The 22,967-nt window shown below is 39.6% G+C and overlaps 1 protein-coding gene across 1 annotated transcript in view; it reads left to right on the forward strand.

The window, feature by feature from the left end:
* Positions 1-22,536, forward strand: part of SVOPL (SVOP like) — a 47,707-nt gene extending 25,171 nt beyond the window's left edge. The window contains exons 7-14 of the mRNA XM_063445311.1: positions 3,817-3,945; positions 4,302-4,375; positions 7,400-7,593; positions 9,859-9,970; positions 16,000-16,081; positions 19,287-19,376; positions 19,552-19,665; positions 22,326-22,536. Of these exons, the coding sequence (XP_063301381.1) occupies positions 3,817-3,945; positions 4,302-4,375; positions 7,400-7,593; positions 9,859-9,970; positions 16,000-16,081; positions 19,287-19,376; positions 19,552-19,665; positions 22,326-22,337 (807 nt within the window). The 3' untranslated portion in view covers positions 22,338-22,536. The remainder of the gene's footprint in view (positions 1-3,816; positions 3,946-4,301; positions 4,376-7,399; positions 7,594-9,858; positions 9,971-15,999; positions 16,082-19,286; positions 19,377-19,551; positions 19,666-22,325) is intronic.
* The last annotated feature ends 431 nt before the right edge of the window (positions 22,537-22,967 follow it).

The following is a 22,967-nucleotide window of genomic DNA, read 5'->3' on the forward strand; positions in this document are numbered from 1 at the left end:
ACATGGACACAGCGTAAAAATTCAAAGTTTGAAAAAAACTGGAATGGCTGTGTCTCAAATGTGCCCCTTCCATGTCCACATATACCTGGCAAAGGTACATATGGGGGTATTGCTGTACTCAGCTGACATAGCTGAGCAACATATGAAGTATTATACAGTAGTAGCACACATAAGGTTTGCAAAATATACTGCGCAAGCTTACTTTGTGTGTCAAAAAGGCAGAAAAAATGCTTATTACCACTACACTTGGTACAAGCTAGCGGAAAAATTATCCCACGCTAAGGTTCAAAATATGCCTTTTGAATTGCCCTGGGATGTCTTCTTTAAGAAATGGTATGCCTTTATGGTGTAGCTGGAATATGTAGCCTGCTCAAGTGCTCCAAAGTGGGACATGGACGCATCAAAACCCTCCATGAAAATTCACACTTAAAAATCTGAACTTGTCACGTCTTTTTTTTACAGCTCTGTAACTTCACATAATAGTGTCTAGGTCATACATTGGGCATATTGTTTTACTCAGAAGATGTAACTGAGCATAATTTGTGGATTTTTATGTCAGTGGTACAAAGAAATACTTAGAAAAAAAATGCAACATATATGTAAAAATGCAATTTTTTCCCCCCTCACCTCAAACATTGACATAAATTGGTGAAAAAATTGTGACAAGTTAAGGTACAATATACACCATAATAGATACCCTGGGGTGTCTGCTTTATCAAATAAGCCCTTTGTGGGGTTATTTGAACAGTCATACTGCTAGAATACCCTAAAATGAGACATAGGCCCATCAAATCCATCTAGGAAAATTCTAACTATAGAAACTGAAATAGCCTTGTCTCATATATGGCATTGTAGCTTTACAGAAAAGTGCCAAAGGCATACAATGGGGGTATCGTTATACTCAACAGAGGTAGCTGAACACAATATGGGGTTCTGTGCAGGAATAGCACACTCCAGCTTTACGAAATACACATTACAAAAAACTTTGCTTTGTGTGAATATGCCAAAATAGAGAAAAAACACAATTTTACTCCAATATTTAGCAGAGATTATCGATGAAATGGTTACGTAAAAAGTGTCAAACTAACCTTAGGTAAATAGCCTGTGATGTCTACTTTATATAAATATATACTTTTGTGTGGCAATTTTGTTTTCTGTGGTGGCTACTAAACCTACAAGACACACATACCAACTTCTAAAATTGTTTCACATTAAAATTTTATTTTAGTCCTTGTATTTTGTGACCTGTAACTTTCAAAATAAGCTGAAATCCTATACATATTATGTATTCTATAAATCAAGACACATAAATTAATTTATTTTGAATTACTTTTTCTAAGCAGGACATATTATGCACACGCTATTATTACCAAAACTGTGAAAAAATATATATATATATTTTTTTCCATTTTGTGGCTTTTTTTTGTAATTAATGAGAATGTATCTATGTATATGTGACATAAAATTAAAGCCCTGTTTGCCCTCTGAAATATGGTATATAATATGTGTTGTTGCAATAAATGACAGAGATGCAAATTGCGTTTGAATACAAACAGCAAAAATTGCAAAAATGGCTTGTGCCCTTAAGGGTAAGACACGCTTTTGAAGCTGTGTCCTTAAGGGGTTAATAAAGCAGTTTTGGTGTATAGATCATGCCCCTGTAGTTTCACTGCTTAATTCACTGCCATTTAGGAGTTGAATCACTACAAACAACAGAACATAACAAGCTGCGTCTAATAATATGCAAGAAATAAATGTCCTTGGAAAATTATGAAAAGGTCCAAGGAACACAGTCCAAAAGTTCCACTTATCACCAGATATTTTTTTATTGAGCTGGGATATATTTACATAGGTACATATAAGAAAATAGAAAGGAGAACCAATAGTGTAGAGGAGCATACATATCCATAAGTGGGAATCATACCACTGCATGCACTTTATAATAGAGCTGGTTCTAAAGCTCCTTAACATGTGAGTGGGCGTTTATACACTTTTCTGTTGTGTGTCCTTCTCGTTTCAAGAAATACTACACTATTGGTCCTACTTTCAATTTTCTTATATGTACTGTTAACCAAAGTCCTCTGAAAAAGCCTTTTCCAAATAACCAGTCAGAGGCCAGAGTAAGGGAAAAATAAAATCATGTCTTTATTGCAATAGAGAAAGAAGCAGTCCAAACTGATTCTTAGAGGTAGAGAACTTGGCATTTTGCATATATACAAGATATCAGTTACAAACAAAGGAATATTTAGTTACTGTGACAAAAGCTCCATCCCACAAACATTTGCCATGAACTCCTAGAGGAGTATGGAAGCTGGCCTACTGCCCACCGACTTTGTGTCCAGGTCGGAGACCCCGTTCGGGAGTTACCATTACCAGCCGCCATTAGCAGCTTTCCCTCGGCGCCTTATTCATTCGAATGGAAGCGAACACTAGCTCCCTGGTGGCTGTTCGCATGAACCAAACCCACGAATGGTATGGAACTAATTTCAGCATGAGGATTTTGTGGTTCCCGGTGACCTCAGTGGTACTTAGCCGCGAATGCTATGGAACTATTTTCAGCTAGATGATCTTGCAGTTCCTGGACAACTTGGTCCAGGATTTTGAGCCACTTTGCGACCCAACAGGAGAGCGCTTTTTGGAGGGAAGGTGCCTGAGACTAAGGGGAACAAACACTCCCTGAGAGCCAGGCAGAGCACCCCATATGGCGGCTGCAGGAGCTCCCGAAGGTTAACCGGCCAAAGCACCAAACGCCCTGGAACTATTTGGGGCATAGTAGCACGTGTGCAACCAGTCACAACTTTGACGCGGTGGCGTTTCCCCAACACTGCATGGATCAGAGTGCTATTTGGACAACATAGGCACTCAGATCAGGGCTATTTGGGAATGTAGGACATGTGGGATTATTGTATGTTTATATTATGTTTTGGGGTACTTTTATGTTTTTATGTTTTATGCAGCGGGAGAGAGGACACTGGCTCTAGTGCATAGAGAGTGAGATGCTGGGGCTGGGGAGAAATGACAAAACCTGCAAGGCATTACAAGGATACTACAGTGTTAGGAATACAAAGCTGTATTCCTAATACTATAGCTCCCTTTGCCTCCCCCCTTTCGCCCCTTTATTTACTCATTGATTCCAGCGCTGATGTCCCTTGGTGCTGAGTGAGTGCTCCACCTCATTTAACATTATCTGACGGGGGTGAGGGGCTAATGTGCATGGGTGGAAGCGTATTAGGCTCTCCCCATAGAAAAACACTGAATTAATGCTTTACTATGGGGGTATAACTGATGCTGGAGACCTGTCTCCCACACTGTTACTGGTCTAGCGATTTGCATGCCCCTCCCTTCACTCCCTCTAATCACATCATCTTTTTATACTATTCCTACGGTGGGCTCTCTTTTATTACAGGCCTACTGCTTCGTCGGTTCCGGCACACCACAACTGACTTTTCTGATATGATGTGTTACGTATATACTACTATGTGAGTCTTTACGGCATTATGCCCTGAACACAAATATAGTTTATGATGAATTGTAGTTTGTTTTCCAGTGTCACCATCATACGTTAGGCATAGGCAAAATAGCCAGAGAAAACTAAACAAACTAGTGAATAACAGTATCTCATTCTATGTGAGTTTGTAATTCTAATTTATGATCTAATACCTCGTTATTTCTGTTTAATCACTATAATTTAAAGTTCTGCATTCATTTGAATCATGCTAAAGTATTTTGTTCACAGAACAATCACAATGGACTCACAGCATAAGGCTAAGTGCTTACTTGCATGTGATTCTTCAGATATTCTTATTCCTTCCATAGTTTATTCCAGAGTCGGCTCGATTCAATGTCTCAGTTGGAAATCACCAGGCAGCAACAGATACTTTACAAAGAATAGCCAAAATAAATCGTTCAAAAATGCCAGAAGGAAAAATCAATGAACCAATATCGGTAAGAAATATTCTTTTAACTGGTAATATACATAACAGCTTTTATTTAACTCTTGATGGAAGCATCTATGTTAAATGCAACTATTTTTTTTTTTTTCATTGTCCAAACTTGCAGTTTACTAAAGAAAATGGAGACCTTTAGCTATGTTAGTTTGTGTTATTCCATACAATTTCTGTGTCTACATGTGGATGTTAAAATGGGCCAACTCTTTTCAATGCAGAATCATCCCAATGCAGAACCATTAACATGTATTTTTTTTTTTTTTTTTTTAAGCACAACAGTAATTAAAATATATGGAGTGCTGTTGTGTATTTTATTAGTTTGTTTGAAAAATAATAGTCCTTTTTTTATTCCAGGAGAGGACTGGCAGCTTTTGTGATCTTTTACACCCTAAATATATTCGAACATCTCTACAAATATGGGTCATCTGGTAATTAAATAAGTATACTTTCAACGAACTAAACATCAGTTTATCAAGAAGTCATGTATCTTGAGATGTTGTTGGACTGGGGGGATTTACTTAAACGTGAAAAGAATGAAAGGTTTATTTATTAGAAATTGTCAAATGTAAGGTCAGAATAGCCTAAATGTAAAACAATATCCAAGTCAGATATATTTTAATTTTGGAATCAAGTAGAATTTTTTTAACTGTTTGCGGTACAGTTGGAAATGGCTTCCTCGCCAGAGTGTTTGTTCTTTTTGCCTTCTTTTGGATCAACTACAGATGTGTGTATAGTTCAACTTGATGGACTTGAGCCTTTTTCAACCTAGATTACAATTTTACTAATGTAGAGTCAGTATTAAGCTGAGCTATACTATATACACAATACACAATATATGACATACAGTATGAAAACATCCTCTACTATTATTGAGTTAAAATGTTTGCGTACATCCATTGCATTGCATAAAATCCAGCATATAGCCATGACATCTTCATTGACACAAATTGGCAGTACAATGTATCAGAGTCTTTAACCCCTTAAGGACACATGACATGTGTGACATGTCATGATTCCCTTTTATTCCAAAAAATTGGTCCTTAAGGGGTTAAATGTGGTACTGTCATATAATGCTACCTTTGCCACAAGTTAGTTCAAGAAATAAGTCTGCCCCAATCAAATATAAGTGCTATTATTATGAAGTGGAATCATCTAGGTGCATGAACATACGCACAGCATTGGGGACGCCAAGTGCTGGTGCATAGCATGTAAAAATCCCCTATCATCTGTTGCATCACTCACTAGAGAGTTCAAAACTGCCTCTAGAATCTACATTAGCAGAAGAGCTGTGCATTGGGAGCTTTATGAAATGGGTTTCATGACCAGGCAAGTATACACAAGCATCACATCAAGGTGTGAAATGCCAAGAATTGGCTGAAATGGTATAGAGCCTGTACCGCTGGTCTCTGGAGCAGTGAAAACGTATTCTCTGGACTGATGAATCATGCTTCACTATCTGGTCATCTGAATCTGAGTGTGGTGGATGCCAGGAGAATGCTTCCTACTGGAATGCATAGTGCCTCCTGTAAATTTGGGAGCAGGAGAGATAACGGTTTAGGGCTGTTTTTCAGGCTTTAGGCTAGACACCTTAGTTACAGTGAAGAGTCATCTTTATGTTTCAGGATACAAATACATTTTAGGCAATTAGGCACTTCTCACTTTGTTGCAAAGTTAAAAACAGAAAGCTGAATTGCTTGATCTTCTCCATAAAGAAGAAGAAAGATGCCCTAATCCAAAGATCAGGATAATTTACCTTTAATTTACCTTTAAAGCAATGAAGAGGACATACACTAGGATATACAGGAAGGAGCAAAATAACCCCCTTACCTGTTCCAGCTTGACAGTTCCCCTGTGCATAGAGCGAGGTCCTTGAAGACATGGTTTGACAAGTTTGATTGGGAGGAACTCGAGTGAACTGCACTGTGGCCTGACTTCAACCCTGTTGAGCACCGTTATTATGAATTTAAAATCTAGCTGTGTACCTCACCTCACATATGCTCTTGACTTGTGGCAGCTCATATAGCCCCAAAAGGGAAGCCAACTCCTTATTAACCCCCATGATTTTGGAATGTGATGTCCAACATACTTTTGGATATATATATATATATATAGACCTAGTAAATATATATATAGACCTAGTAAAATATATATATAGACCTAGTAAATATATAGACCTATTAAAGACCTGAGCTATAACACAAATATATAGTTTTGGTAAAGAGTTGAACCGTGTTAGTAAACAGAATGTTAAGCATTTGACTTGTGCACATATCCGATTCAGTTACTATTATTATTAGTAGTAGTAGTATTTATTAAGCACCAACAAATTCCGAAGCGCTGTATAATGGGTGGACTAACACAGACGTATTTGTAACCAGACAAGTTGGACACACAGGAACAGAGGGGTTGAGGATCCTGCTCAATGAGTTTACATTCTAGAGGGAGTGGGGTACAGTGACACAAAAGGTAAGGGTAAGGTAGAAAAGTAGGTTGCAAGGATAGTATTCACTGAGGGCTTAGTGTTTTGTTTTGATGACAGTTTCAGGAGAGGAATAAGTTATGATGAACTAATCAAATTAATTTGGTAAACCACAAACTAATCGATTAGTTCATCCAACTATTAACACGCTTTTGATTCTGAAACAGATTTCTGCACTGTTGAGCATTGTTAACAACATTTTTTTTTTATTGTATTTTATTGAATTTTGTGCTAAAGAGCAGACATTCACGTCAGTGTATGATAATTGAAAATAATACATAACACATATAACAACACTGGACACATACTCTGTGCGTGTGACAACCTCTGTTGCATTTTCTTAATTAATTGTATTTGCTTAATTGATGTGTGTCATGTTTCCCTTGTCACCTCAAGCTTGGAGATGCTGGCCTCGCTGTGTGGCAGTGTTGTTGCCTGGCGGTCAGGTGTATGTGTACAGGATAAGGGATGGTGGTAGTGGTTAACATTATTTTTTTTAATGGGGAGGGAATGCTGTGCCAGCAAGATTACTCCAATCAAAAAGCAGTGTTTTATTAAAACTAAACTAAAATACTGTTTTTGGTTGAAGTAACCCTTTAACCAACTTGTTTACTGTGTTACTCCCGCCATCACACTAGAATGATCCTTTTTTTTTTTCCAGAGCCATCTTGCTTTTTCACTTGCTTGTGAACTCTCAATGGAAGGGAAAAGTTAGAGAAATATTTATAACAACCACACACATCACTTTACATCAGGCACCTTTTATTTGTAAACAAAATGCATGATGTGTTAGTAAAATGTAAAGATCCCATCTTAGTATATTCACTGATGTAACGTTCAACTTAAAGAATTTTCATAGACGAATGCAAGATCTTGAAAGTCTCGTTAAGAGTTGATTGACACAAATTCGACAGCAAAAGTTAGATATAGTTTTGCATCACGTACCAAGAGAAATGTATGTTTCTTTTTTCAGGCTTGGAATATCTTTTGCCTATTACGGGGTCATCCTAGCCAGCTCAGAGCTTTTGGCGCGAAATCTACTATGCGGCACAGGGAATAAAGCAGAGGAGGAAGTACTACAGGAGGCCAAAACCCCCTGTTACTGTCATATGCTTAGTCCTTCTGACTATCAAACCATGATTATCAGCACTGCTGGAGAGATTGCATGTAAGTCAGTCTTTGGGAAATAGTACATCAGACAGGAGCCTTAAATTATTAAAACATTATTTATGTGCAGACAGCAATCAGGGAGGAAAATACATTATCGTTTATTGTTATCAATAATAATTCTAACAGCATAAGAACAAGAAGACATTTCAGAGATGTTTTAAGCTACCCAATCTCAGAAAGAAGTTGGTGCAATAACTATAATATTTCAATATTGCCCACTGAATTTCCTGGGTTAGTCACTAAAGTGACAATTACTGAGAATTAAAACTGAATTTCCAAAAAAAGCCAAAGTAGCAGAATTGGTAGCATAGCTGACTTAACGTTAAATTCCAGATAAATATTACATTAGTGAATAACCCTCTTGTAAAGGTTATAGACACATACCTCCCAACAATCAGGATAGGGGGCATTCTAGAGACACCACCTTCATCACTGGTAAAGCCTTAAATTGGCAGATTTTCCCACATTTACATCTCCAATGATACTGTGGCTATAATTGTAGTCCACTTAAAACATATTATGTCCAACTCGAGTAACTATGTAATGCTTGTTTCTTGATTTACCTTCTACCGTAATAACTTGCCTTACTGCGCTTGAGCGGGCCTATATGTATACTTCTATCTTGCTGCAACTCCTGTATATTTATACTCGTGCACTTACCCACAGGTCTATGCCACACATCCTAACAAATGGGGGCTCACACCCTCGTGCATATGCGGTCAATCTCATATGCAACTCATTCAGCGTGTCTTAAATTGCCCAGCATAATACTATATACATTGCACTACTCTACCCTCTTAAGCACTCATTTGTGAAAACTCATGGCATACACGCAAAGCGCTCATGTGTAAGGGCATCTGCCTGTGCACTTATTGAAACAATGCAACATACCCTGCCAAACTAAGCACATACATGAACAGGTCTGTTAGCTAATCTATATCTCAGTATGAACGTTTTCGTATAACCTACACTGACCGACTAATATGTAATACTATATATATAGGACGTGCATGACTGTGCTGTGCCCTAGCTACTTCGTTAAAAAACGTGATACTACATTTTCCTTTATTTGCCTACAACGATGCACCTACTTTTAGCTGTGTTAATTAGTTAGCATGTTACCACTCAGATCCTACGATCCATATCTTGTACTTTCTATTCCTAGTTCAACGACAAAACTTTAAAAAACAAACAACCTGTCTAGCCTGTAAAGTACTACTGTTGTAACGTTTATAAAATGAGGCTGTCATTCTAAGGATTACATGCAACAATTGTACAATCAGTTATGCATTTCGCACGTATTTCATGCATTAACCCCTTGTTTTACTTTCTTTACTGACCAATCTTATGCCTCAATAAAAACAAAGATTGACACAAAAAAAAAAAACATATTATGTCAATTGGTCTTCAGCAACTGTTATTTAGGAGCATACTTCCCCACCAATATCTAAACTTTAAAAAAAATCAGTTATTTGTTATCGTTAATTTATGTAAGGCTGTTATCTCACTAATTCCAGAAAATGTTTGCCCCTCTCATTTTTGCCCCTGACGACGGCATGAGAGCACGCTGAAACAGGTGTTTGTCACACACTTTTTATTTGACACTTCATGGGTAGCACAATGGGCACCTTGTTTTAGGTCTATTCTGATTATAAATGCAAACAAATGCTGAGCCGCGCTTAGTAATTAAAAAGGATTACACATACAATCAACGGAGGAGGATAATTGTGAGACGTATCTTTAACAAAGAAATGTACAATAGTATAATACTGTAAGAAATGCAGTAGATATAAAGACAGTGCCAATAGAACACTCACACTTTCCAGAGCTTCAATTAACTCTAATATATATTGCACGCCAGGACGGAACAATCCCTGTCCAAGGATATGATGTCACTACTCTCCTCTTTAGGGAGGAATATTGGGATTCTTTTTCTATTGAACTAATTTAGGGTTACCCCCTGCTAGGGAGCATAGTATAGGTGATTTTCGTGAGGCGGGACCTAGTGGTATCCTCCCCTTTATGTGTAACAGGTAGGTACTGAGTCTTTTCTCTACTATATCAATTAATATTTAAAATTTAAATGTGTTTTTACACTGCTATTTTTACCTAAATTGTTCAAGTAGTGGTCAAGTTCACCACAAACCACTGTTTAGTAAAAGTCCTTTTAAGCAACAGCAGCTCATATTCACTTCACAAATGTATACCATAAAATTTTCAAGTAGTTTGACATAGCAAATAATATTTTTTCTATTCATACAGTAAATCCTTTTAACATACTGTTCATTAACCTTCTTGGACGACGTTGGACACTTGGCATCACCATGACCACAACAGGCATCTTCTTTCTGCTCCTTAACATCTGCATGTCACGGTGAGTGTATTGTGCAAAGATTGGAGAATGAAAGAAATGAAAGTAGTGATATCTACTAATAATGATCAAAATTCAGAACATTAGTTTTGTGCATGTGGCATTTAAGTTTAGACAAATTTCATCTATGCGATTGTTTCAGGAGAAACAAGAAACGGTTGTCAACCGAGCATGCAGAATAGTCACACAGGACAAGCAAAATACACAGATAGATAGTACTGGACAATGTACAGAGAATGAGCAATGTCAAGATACAAGTCAAATATCAGGGAAAGTAGAGGTACACAGAATCAAAAAAACAAGCCAGTGGTCAAGAATACGGAAATCAGATTGGTTGAGACAAGCAGGGATAGATAAAACTTACATCAAGCAATTAAGGAATGTAATCATACAGTCAGGTCCATAAATATTGGGACATCGACACAATGGGTTTAAAATGAAACAAACAAGATGTGCTTTAACAGCAGACTTTCAGCTTTAATTTGAGGGTATTTACATCCAAATCAGGTGAACAGTGTAGGAATTACAACAGTTTATATATGTGCCTCCCACTTTTCAAGGGACCAAAAGTAATGGGACAATTGGCTGCTCAGCTGTTCCATGGCCAGGTGTGTGTTATTCCCTCATTATCCCATTTACAAGGAGCAGATAAAAGGTCCAGAGTTCATTTCAAGTGTGCTATTTGCATTTGGAATCTGTTGCTGTCAACTCTCAATATGAGATCCAAAGAGCTGTCACTATCAGTGAAGCAAGCCATCATTAGGCTGAAAAAACAAAACAAACCCATCAGATAGATAGCAAAAACATTAGGTGTGGCCCAATCAACTGTTTGGAACATCCTTAAAAAGAAAGAACGCACCAGTGAGCTCAGCAACACCAAAAGACCCGGAAGACCCGGAAAACAACTGTGGTGGATGACCGAAGAATTATTTCCCTGGTGAAGAAAACACCCTTCACAACAGTTGGCCAGATCAAGAACACTCTCCAGGAGGTAGGTGTATATGTATCAAAGTCAACAATCAAGAGAAGACTTCAATAGAGTGAATACAGAGGGTTCACCACAAGATGTAAAGCATTGGTGAGCCTAAAAAAACAAGAAGGCCAGATAAGAGTTTGCCAAACAACATCTAAAAAAGCCTCCACAGTTCTGGAACAACATCCTATGGACAGATGAGACCAAGATCAACTTGTACCAGAGTGATGGGAAGAGAAGAGTATGGAGAAGGAAAGGAACTGCTCATGATCCAAAGCATACCACCTCATCAGTGAAGCATGGTGGTGGTAGTGTCATGGCGTGGGCATGTATGGCTGCCCATGGAACTGGTTCTCTTGTATTTATTGATGATGTGACTGCTGACAAAAGCAGCAGGATGCATTCTGAAGTTTTTCGGGCAATATTATCTGCTCATATTCAGCCACATGCTTCAGAACTCATTGGACGGCGCTTCACAGTTCAGATGGACAATGACCCGAAGCATACTGCAAAAGCAACCAAAGAGTTTTTTAAGGGAAAGAAGTGGAATGTTATGCAATGGCTAAGTCAATCACCTGACCTGAATCCGATTGAGCATGCATTTCACTTGATGAAGACAAAACTGAAGGGAAAATGCCCCAAGAACAAGCAGGAACTGAAGACAGTTGCAGTAGAGGCCTGGCAGAGCATCACCAGGGATGAAACCCAGCGTCTGGTGATGTCTATACTTTCCACACTTCAGGCTGTAATTGACTGCAAAGGATTTGCAACCATGTATTAAAAAGTGAAAGTTTGATTAATGACTGTTAATCTGTCCCATTACTTTTGGTCCCTTGAAAAGTGAGAGGCACATATACAAACTGTTGTAATTTCTACACCGTTCACCTGATTTGGATGTAAATACCCTCAAATTAAAGCTGAAAGTCTGCAGTTAAAGCACATCTTGTTTGTTTTTTTTATTTCAAACCCATTGTGTTGGTGTATAGAGCCAAAAAGATTAGAATTGTGTTGTTGTCCCAATATTTATGGACCTGACTGTATGTCTGGGGTGTCATGAAGTGGACATGGCTTAGTGATACCATAAAATGGGGGCTAAAGCATCTTGCATCAGAAAAGCGTTTGAGAAAAACTGATTTGGTGCCTACTCTGGGAGATAAGGGCACCAGGTGAGTGGAGTAGCGCAAGGGTTCGCATCCTTGCATGGGGCCATGCCAATTAATGGTTCTGGGGCTCCTGTCTAACACTGGTTAGACAGTTGGTATGAAAGACCCCCTTTTACAGGTATTATATATACTGGGTCCCCTCTTACTAATGTTAGGGGAAGGAGGTATGTAGGATTTTTTGGTGATGTTGGATGGGGGCTTGGGTTCACCCAGCCACTTGGGAGCAGACACAGTTGGCCCTGACTTTGGGGGATGGACATGCTACTGGCCATGCACTCTATGTTCTAATAATCTCTGCCACTAATGTGGGACAGTGGCATATCCCCCCCCCCCCCCCCCTACTCTTTGGTTATTATAGTATTAGATCCCAGATGAAATCAGATGAAACATGATTGCCAAAAATGTGGATGAATCTAATATTAGTCCAATACCAAATGAACAAATCCGTTAGCTATGTGTTTCATCACATTATAGTTTATGTGCCACCTGATCTAGTAGAATGTGACAAATACAGGAGTGATGCAGACCAGAAACAAAAAATGCACAATAGTGATACCAGTGGCCTATCTATTGAGGTGTTAGGGGGGTGCTATACCCTCACAATCTCTTAAATAGCATTTCAATTCCTGTACCAATGGCAGGATTGCCTGCATTTTGCAGGAAAGTCCCATGTCTTACAGCAATCAACATTTATCCCAGATGGTCTCTAAACGTATATGGTGACTGATAGGAAGCATTCTTAGATCAGTTATGAAGCATGCTCACAGTCTGAAACATGTGTATTCTGACTGCTGTTCTGGCTTGATAAAGGCCCTGAGGTTGTGTCGAAACGTTCCACACAGGTGGAATAAATCTTTATTATTTATTTTGGTGTTGTGGCTCCTTATTGCTTTATATGCTGTTCTGGATTTGAACTGCTAGTTCTGTTTCTCAACTTCTGCAACCTGGGGTCAATGGGTTGCATCAACTGAAAACAAGCTGCTCACTGCTGAATCTCTGTCCAGAGCAACAGGTGAGATGTGAATGCACATTATATTTTGACATCCCCATCCCCCCCCACACAAACTACAGCCACAATTCCCACTAAACACACACTGCATCTCCTTTCTTACCAAACACACACTACAACCCCTAGCCCCAACACACATTATAGCCCCTATGCAAACCAAACACAAACTTCAGCCCCTAGCTCCAACACACATTATAGCCCCTATACCACCCAAATACACACTATAACCCCTATCTACCTTATTCAAATGTACATACACATACTACACAATAAACAGCTCTATCCATACACACACAACCCTTCAAAAACCTCCCTCCCACACACACAACCCCAGAAGCAGCCTCACCCAACATTCACAACCTCACAAACAGCCTGCCCAGAAAAAAGAAATACACCAAACACGTCCTATTTACCCATCCAATAGCATACACCAAACTTTTTTGCATGTGTGTATATATGAAGCTATATATATGAGAAAACTAGACAGGGCAGCAAGAAGGGTAAATCCGGCTAGCGTGAGGAAACTAAATGCATGGCTCTCTCCAATTAGAGATTCAACCCCTTCTGGTATTTAAAGGATCGTTAATACAAAAATGTGAATCCTTTGCGGTAGTAACATCACTGTAAAATTGTGATTTCTGTTGGAAAATCAAGTGTTGTGGCTTCACTGGTGTGCAGATTGTTTTATTAACATTGTATTAACTATCAACAGACTTCAGATGGAAGGGGTTTTTAATCACAATTTTTTCCCCTCCATAACTTTTTTGGTTTTTGCTTCACAAGTACCTCCGAAGCCTCAATAGCAAACCAGTAACCAACCTCATGCTGATGCTTTGCATTAACAATGAAACAGCTGTCCATGAGTGGTTCACTGGCTTTGCATATTTTCCTAAATTGTGTTTCAAAGTTATTGTATACAGTAAACACAGACTCTAAGGAATCTATATTTAAAATGGAATGAGGCAAAAATGTAATTCTTTGTTGAACTAATTTGCATATGCCAACCCAGAATCCTTTGCGGTAGTAACATCACTGCAAATGTGTGATTTCTGTGGGAAAAGCAAGTATTATAGCTTGACTGGTGTGCAGATTTTTGTTTAACATTCTTTTAACTATCCACAGACTTCAGGCGGAAGGGGTTTTCAATCACAATTTTATAACATGACAGGAGGCTTCATATTTGCTTAAGTCTCTCTTTACTAGAACTCCACAGCAGCAAAAAAAAACACACAGAGAGTAAACAACCAATTAGAAAACAGTAAGGAGACTATATAACTCCCATCTCAACATTCCATTTCCTCTTTCTTTGCTGCTCCGCATCAGTAGAGGTCAGAGTACCACTGCCTCCTGCTATTTTTAGTTGGTGGCTGTGTGATTTATGATTTACAGTATAATTGATTGGGTAATACTATTTACCTTATTTTAATTTATTAATTTTTGGGGACTGTTTGTGTTATGGTTTAGGCTCTCTGCCTTCCTTCTCCCTCTGGGATTGCAGGGAGTTAATTTTCTGTCTCCTACTTTTTCCCTCTGGGGTTCGTTCCCCTTATTCTGTCCGAAGAGAAAAATAGATATGGAAGCTTAAAGGAAACACTCATAGTGGGGTTAACCCACAATAAACTACCAAAGAAGTAATAGACAAACAAAGAAACTTTTGAGTGCCCTAAGAAAAATGAAATAAAATGTAACTTTTAATAATTAAGATTAAAATAGACATATAATAGCTGAGTGCAAGATGCACCGAGATTGATAGATAAACAGCAACCAAATATCTAGTCGGAGATCGCTAAATATAGGTGACTGTAAAAAAAAAACTGTCTAGTAATATAGTGCTATATACATACTCCTTGGTCTATGTACGTAGAAATGTTCAATTGGAGATATGTAGAATGCTAAATCCACGTACCTATGTAGAGGTTGTCTGATAATATAGCGCTATAATCGCGCTCCTCTGTCTATATGGTACAGTAGAAATATAATCAGATATATTAGCTGAGTGCAAAGTATGCAGAAATGTTAGTGTGAATAGAGAGAAGATGAGTATCCAATTCTATCTCTACATATGATTTTTCATGTAAATGGAGAACACAGAGGACCTGTTCAAAAGTTTTCAGTGTACCTCTGATAAGTCTTAACTGCAACAAAACAATGTTGCAGTTTATGGTTAACTGTAGCAATAAATAATATACGTAAACTATAGAGCCCGATCTAAGTGTAGCTATCAGGACTCATTCAACATACAAGTACTGAAGAACCGTGCATCAAAGTCTGCACAAGTAAGATGAAAGACTGGGTACAGTGCTGCTATAGTATATATGTGAAATAGTTGGTACTAAAAAAATGCAGTTTGGCTGGAACTAAAATATAGCCAAAATGCCAAAAGTGGCTGACAATAGGTCTTAAACCTGTTAGAAATGCTGGGAAACGACTAATAAGGGGCTAGACACAAGTAACCCATAAACCTCACCATAACTTTTTTGGTTGTTGCTTTGCATTTAAAAGGATAGACTTATCAGCACATCATGTGTCTTTATGGCATATTACATCCTTTATACATAAGGACTGATAAGCAATATATTGTAAGGATTCACTGCACAACCTTTTTTTTTTTTTTAATGTACCTCTGAACCAATCTTTTGACTATTCTTACCAATAAATATAAGGAACATTTTGAACTATTTATACAATTTGGTGTATTGCACCAAAGTTGTTTTGTAGTATCATTAGAGTATATTACCATATTTTATATTTTTGAGAGTACCATATCTTTATGTATTTCTTTTTTTTTTTTCTATACATGCTTTCTGCGTGTATTTGCTTAAATATCAGTTATTGCTTTCCTGTAGACATTTAAAGCAACCCTAGAACATTATTTTCTCTCTTCCAGCACTGGTCTGATTGCCATTCTCTTCTGTCTTCGAGCTTTGGTATCTGCCAACTTCAACACCATTTATATTTACACAGCAGAGGTCAGTATGTAATAAATATTGAACTGTGCCTCCATGCCAGAATTTTACAATTGTCAAATAGAATACGTTTGTTAGCATCTTGTAAGTACAGAAAACAGCTGCTCAAAACAACTGTGTGAAACCCTTTAACACAACCGACCAAGTACATAAACAAAATGCCAAAAGGTGGTGCACTAAAGACACACCAATAATACTTATCAATAGCATGTACCGCAGTTTTAAAAATGTCGTGGGACGATTTTGAGAGGAAAAAGAGAGAGAAAAAAATAAATACAAATAAAAGAAACATAGTAGTGCAGACCAATCCAACTCACTTCACCATATAAGAAGAGGGAACTCACATATTGTAGAGCAGAACACATGCCTCGAGTGTCAAGGACTCTACATGGTTGTCATGGCCCTACTTTTATGGTCAAATGATTTCACAGTGATGTGTGCCAGTGTAATTGAGCCCAATTAAGCTGGCTCAACACTGTAACAGGCCCAAGTATCAATATCATCCAATATGGATAATTTTCCCAGATACACCAAAATTGACCCAATTCTTTATTGGTTCTTATTTCACGGCACAAAAATCCTGTCACGAATATGTCTCACGTCTGCATACTTCAATGTACCAATAAAATCATTTTGGAACGCTAATACTTGTGAACTCAGACATTTAATGGCAAGTATGATTTTTTTTCATTTACAGGTTTTTACTTTATTACCCCTCCCTACGAATTTTTAAGGTGAGGGGGGTAAGTAAGGATTTATTTTACTTGTGTGGTGACTAGGGGCTTGGGGACCCATAGTCACCTCGGGGGGTAATTTTTACATTTAGCCCTCACCCGCCGCCAATGAGTGGGGGCGACAATAGATCCACCTAATTGTCACTTAGGGCCCCCATCCGCCGCTCATGGCTGGGGGCTGGGGGGAGTTAGTATGTCCTCCTCTTTGTCACTTATGGCCCCTACCCACCACTCATGGGTGTGGGCAAGCGAGGGTGGAAGACAGTAGGACTTCCCCCCTTTGTTACTTAGGGCCCCCACCTGCCTCTCATGGGTGTGGGCGGGTGGGCATTTAGTTTAATAGACCCACTCGCGGGGCATGGTCAGAGGCTCGTGGGGGACACTATGTTCTCCCTTTAGTTATTTTAATAGGTACCCCACCATGGGGCACCTTCTTGGATTAGGGAGTCGGAGGTCTTTTTTTACAGACTGCTCACTGTTTAGTAGACATGACACTGCTCATGGCATAGCGAGTAGAGACAAGAGGGAAATGTCAATCTCCTGTATTTACTAATACTAAGTAATTTTTACTTAGTATTAGTAAAGTTGGCTTAAAAAACTATTTTGGTCTTTCGGATTTTTAGTAGATAGTTCCGCAATACTGCGGGAATTTGGGAGCTATCCTTTAAGTGGCTGTAAAATGCAGCGGCGGCACTGACGGATCAGAATTTAATTCATTCAAATTAGATTTAAAATCAAACAAAATAAATTAATTTGGTCCTAACACAAATGGACAAACTGCACTCATTCTGTTAGGATGAAATTCTTTGATTTCGCCAGCACCCTGTCTATATGACAGAACATTTGAGCACGGTGGATAGGTGAGTATTGTGGGAAAATTTATTTGACCACAGGAAATGGAGCGGACTTAGCTCCACCTTTGGTCAAAGAAGGTCAAGCGTAAGAAAAATACATGAGACAAAGTAGTCCTTACTATGTCTTATGTTTTAAAGAAAACTAGATCAGAAAGGAAAAAAAGAAGAACAGATCCTGAGAGAGGAAAAGAAGGGGAATCAATAGCAGAAAGGTACGGTCAGCATGACACTGCCTCTTGAACAGTCCAGAACTTATCATATGCGAATTTGGTGGTTATATTAATATTCTGGGACTTGTATAAAAACATATATATACAGTATCTCACAAAAGTGAGTACACCCCTCACATTTTTGTAAATATTTTATTATATCTTTTCATGTGACAACACTGAATAAATGAAACTCTGCTACAATGTAAAGTAGTAAGTACAGCCTGTATAACAGTGCAAATTTCCTGCCCCCCAAAATTACTCAACACACAGCCATTAATGTTTAAATCGTTGGCAACAAAAAGGCTTTCATAGTCTAAAATTCTGATCATACTCAGACAACCCGTTGTTGAGGTTGATTGGAATTATATACCGCATAAGCTGTTTACCAGTTGGTTGTCTAACTAACTATCTCATTACATCAGATGTATATTTTGACTCCCACTAGCCTCAGCTAAAAGCTCACTCAATGTGATGAGTTGGCAAGCAACTCTTTCACTCAGTTTGAATGGACATACATTTGACAATCTGTTATTATTTTTTATTTAATTTAGCAACACTACAAAAACATAATGCTACAGTTCATGAAAATACACACTGGTTTGTTTTAATATATGAGATTTACAAATCTTCTAATGAGGAGTCAAAGCAGCAGTTTTCAAACCATTTCTTAAAGACTATCAATTGTCCAAGTTTCACAGTTAGCCATGTTGGAACAGAACTGGATAATCCTTAAAGGAGCACTATAGGGTCAGGAACACAAATATGTATTCCTGACCCTATAGTGTTAAAACCACTATCTAGCACCCTTGGCCCCTTTGCCTCCCTAAAGATAGTAAAATCTTACTTGTATTCACGTCTGAAGCTGCTGCCTCTGCCTGTGAACTTCATCTGACCTCTGACATCATCAGAAGTGGTAGCCTGATCCATTCACAATGCTTCCCCATAGGATTGGCTGAGACTGAAAAAGAGGCAGATCAGGGGCAGAGCCAGCATGATTCAAACACAGCCCTGGCCAATCCGCATCTCCTCATAGAGATGAATTGAATCAATGAATCTCTATGAGGAACGTTCAGTGTCTGCATGCAGAGGGAGGAGATACTAAATGTTTGGATGCATTTTAGGCAGCCATGATCCAGGAAGGATCTTAAACAGCCATCTGAGGAGTGGCCAGTGAAGTTATCACTAGGCTGTAATGTACACACTGCATTTTCTCTGAAAAGACAGTGTTTACAGCAAAAAGCCTGAAGGTAATGATTCTACTCACCAGAACAAATTCAATAAGATGTAGTTGTTCTGGTGACTATTGTGTCCCTTTTAAACCTGGCCTTGTGGTAAGCATTGGTTTGCAATCCATGGATTAATGCATTAACACAATTTTCGCACTTGTCCACCCTTTAATACATTCCAGGTCTACCCAACAGTGATGCGGGCCATAGGAATGGGGACCAGTGGTTCTATATGTCGAATAGGTGCAATGGCTGCTCCATTTATAGCCCAAGTAAGAATTATTATCATTATGTAGCTCTAATGTGGTGCAACTACATGGATTCTGTATTGCTTCCAATTATTAGATGTTTTGTTTGCATCACTATTAGTCATGCAGATGCCTTCATTTCTCACCATGTATTATTCTTTTCTTGCCAACCCACATCATTTCTATTGTTAATTTGCAGGTCTTACTAAGTGCTTCCATAATAGGTGCCCTTTGCCTGTTTGCCATTGTTTGTTTCATCTGTGCCATTTCTGCGTTCACCTTGCCCATTGAAACAAAAGGAAGAGCACTTCAGGTATGAACTGCAGATCATCTTTACCTACATCCTAACAGTGGGAGTATGCAAAGTAGGACAAGTGGGTAGGCCTGAGAAAAGGCATCACCAGCGACGCTAGTCACTGTCGATGCCAATAGTGGGTGGGTCCATCCAGAAAAAGATACGGACCTGAAGGACTGAAGGGGCCTGTCTGGCCAGTCCCAATCTATTGGTCCTTGCACAGATCGCTGATGAAGAGCTCTGTGCAGTATCCAAGAGCTTGTGCATAGCTCAACTGAATCTAATGAAATGCTTGCGCTGTGCTAACCAAGGACAGTTCCTTGATATCCCCAGATGGGGGGCCCCAGGAAACTAGATCCAAATGGTGGCACTGGAACCTGAAATCAGGACTATCCTGCAAAAATTGGGAGTGTTGGGAGGCCTTTCCTTTGTCTTAGATCAAGAACAGGTTTGCACTTAAAGGGACTCTCCTGTGCCAGGAAAACAAACTGTATTCCTGGCACTGCAGGTCCCCTCTCCCTCCCACCTCCTAATCCCCGGTTGCTGAAGGGGTGAAAACCCCTTCCGTCACTTACCTGAGACCCCTGTCGATGTTCCTTGGCGGTGGTTTCGGGTCGCTGCCGCTCATCCTCTTCATTATGTCGGCCGGTGGGTGAGACTGATCCTGCCCGCCGGCCGTGGAGACCTAATGCGCATGCGCGGCAATGCCGAGCATGCGCATTAGAGCTCTCTATAAGAAAGCATTGAAAATGCTTTTCAATGCTTTCCTATGGGGAATTGAGCGACGTTGGAGGTCCTCACATAGCGTGAGGACGTCCAGCAACGCTCTAGCAGAGGTTTTCTGTGCTATGAAGCAGGAATTGCCCTCCAGTGGCTGTCTAGTAGACAGCCACTAGAGGTGGAGTTAACCCTGCAAGGTAATTATTGCAGTTTATAAAAAAAAACTGCAATAATTACACTTGCAGGGTTAAGGCTAGTGGGAGTGGTCTGGGTGCCTGGAGTGTCCCTTTAAGGTGAAATTAATATAAAACAGGTTATGGGGATTTTCTATAAGTGGAGCAATCAGCAGGAACATTCCATGGTTTAGTACTTTCAGGGCCGGCGCGTCCATAAGGCGGCACAGGCGGCCGCCTTAGGGCGCACCGGCTCCGGGGGCGCAAGATTTCAGTGGCCGGCAGGAGGGAAAAATCTCCCTCCTGCCGGCCACCATCTCCGCCCCCAGTGTGGCAGTGCTGCGATCAGGCGCGGCGTGGGAGCTCTAACCTCTCTGCTCTGCTCCCTCGCGCGCTGTCTAGTGATGCCGCGGGAGCCGGAATATGACGTCATATTCCGGCTCCCGCGGCATCAGCAGATCGCAGCACTGCCGCGCGCCGCCCACCAGCCCCACTGGACCCCAGGGAATGATCCACACCAGCTCTCCAGGTAGGGAGGCTGGGTGGATATTATTTATTTATTCAAATAATTTGTGAATGTATGTGATGTGTCTGTGTGTGAGAGTGTCTGTCTGTGTGTGAGTGTCTGTCTGTGTGTGTGAGTGTCTGTCTGTGTGAGTGTATGTCTGTGTGTGTGAGTGTCTGTCTGTGTGTGTGAGTGTCTGTGAGTGAGTGTGTGTGTGTCTGTGTGTGAGTGTGTGAGTGTCTGTGTGAGAGTGTGTCTGTGTGAGAGTGTGTGAGTGAGTGTGTGTCTGTGTGTGAGTGTATGTGTGTCTGTGAGTGAGTGACTGTGTGTGAGTGAGTGTATGTGTGTCTGTGAGTGACTGAGTGTGTGCGTGAGTGAGTGTATGTGTGTCTGTGAGTGATTGTATGAGTGTTGCATGTGAGTGTATGTGTGTGTCTGTCAGTGTGTGTTTGTGAGTGTCTGTCAAATCAGTGAGAGTATCTTTGTCATTGAGTCTGTGTGTGACTATCAGTGTGTCTGTCAATGAGTGTCAATCAGTGTGTGTCAGATCAGTGAGTCTCTGTGTTTGTCATTGAGTGTGTGTGACTGTCAGAAGAACACAAAGGGACAGGGAAGGGAGGGGACCAATAATGGATGGGGAGAGGGGCTAGTTAAGAGGCACATAGGTGAAGATGTTATTTTTGAATGGGGGGGGGGCGGAAAAATACATCTTCGCCTATGTACCCAAAAATCCTTGCACCGGCCCTGAGTACTTTACCCCAGAATTGTATACTCAGTTTATGCAAATTAAAAATATTTTTATAACAATCTTTATTGTATAAAGTAGACGTTTATTCCATCAGGCCACAGCTATTCGTAGAGTAACCAAAAAAGCTATTAAAGGGACATACATCCCTGACCATTATATTTTTTAAACAGCGAGCAAACACTTCCAAACATATATACAAACCAAAATAAAGCAAGAAAAACTTGAAACTTGAGAGATTTGTGATAAATGTGTATAACACTTGGTTAGATTCCATTGTTGTTTACACTTCTCAGCTAGGGAAGTTTCTTCAGCTCCGGCCCCCTCCCACCCGCAGGGCTGGAGTGTGCCTTAGGTACACCTTAGGTGCCCAGAACGCCACCTTAGGGTGCTCCACTAGGGGGCCCAAAACCTTTTTTGCAATAAGGCAAGCTGAAGTCCTTAGGGGTCCAGAGTGTCCCTTTAAGGACTGTTTACTCATAGAAACCATAGAATACAGGTTATTAATGCTGAAATACCATTTTGTGTTTTACAGCAAGTAAAGTAAAGACAACATTGAGGAGAACGACTATCCTTTAAAGAGATCTTCAGCTTATTTCTGTTGCTTGCTCGTTTTGCCAGAGCCCTCTTTACCTACCTTTGCTGTATGTCATACATGGTTTGTTAGAATACAATGTTTGTATTGTTTCCCATTGCACAGTGCTGTGAAATATGTTGGCACTATAAAAATAATTGTACATGTACATAAGCAGGTTACATTTTCATTATATGGAATAAGAATCGAAATTCTCAAAATAATATTTTTACCTGATTCACTGATTTTCATTTAGACAAAATAAAGCAGCAACAGGACTGAGAACGCAAATATTAAAATGACAAAAAAAATTGTGAAATGATCTACCTTTTGATTTAAACACACCATGCATGCTCATTATATGTACTCACAGGCTGACTGCACAAGAAATTAGATGTCTCCAAAGTGGTGAGTCCCCTTGCAAATGATGCAGGCTACATCATTGTGTAAATTGGTGACCCTAAAAAACACACATTAGCTTGTCTGAATCATCTGTCTATTTAAGCCTTTTAAGGCATGGTGTGAATATACAATGTGTACCAATGCCTCACAGAAAAATCGATAGGCTAGATGCAAGTTCCTCATTACGACATCACAAGATGA

The sequence above is a fragment of the Pelobates fuscus genome, chromosome 3, assembly GCF_036172605.1.
Source record: "Pelobates fuscus isolate aPelFus1 chromosome 3, aPelFus1.pri, whole genome shotgun sequence".
Classification (NCBI taxonomy): Eukaryota; Metazoa; Chordata; class Amphibia; order Anura; family Pelobatidae; genus Pelobates; species Pelobates fuscus.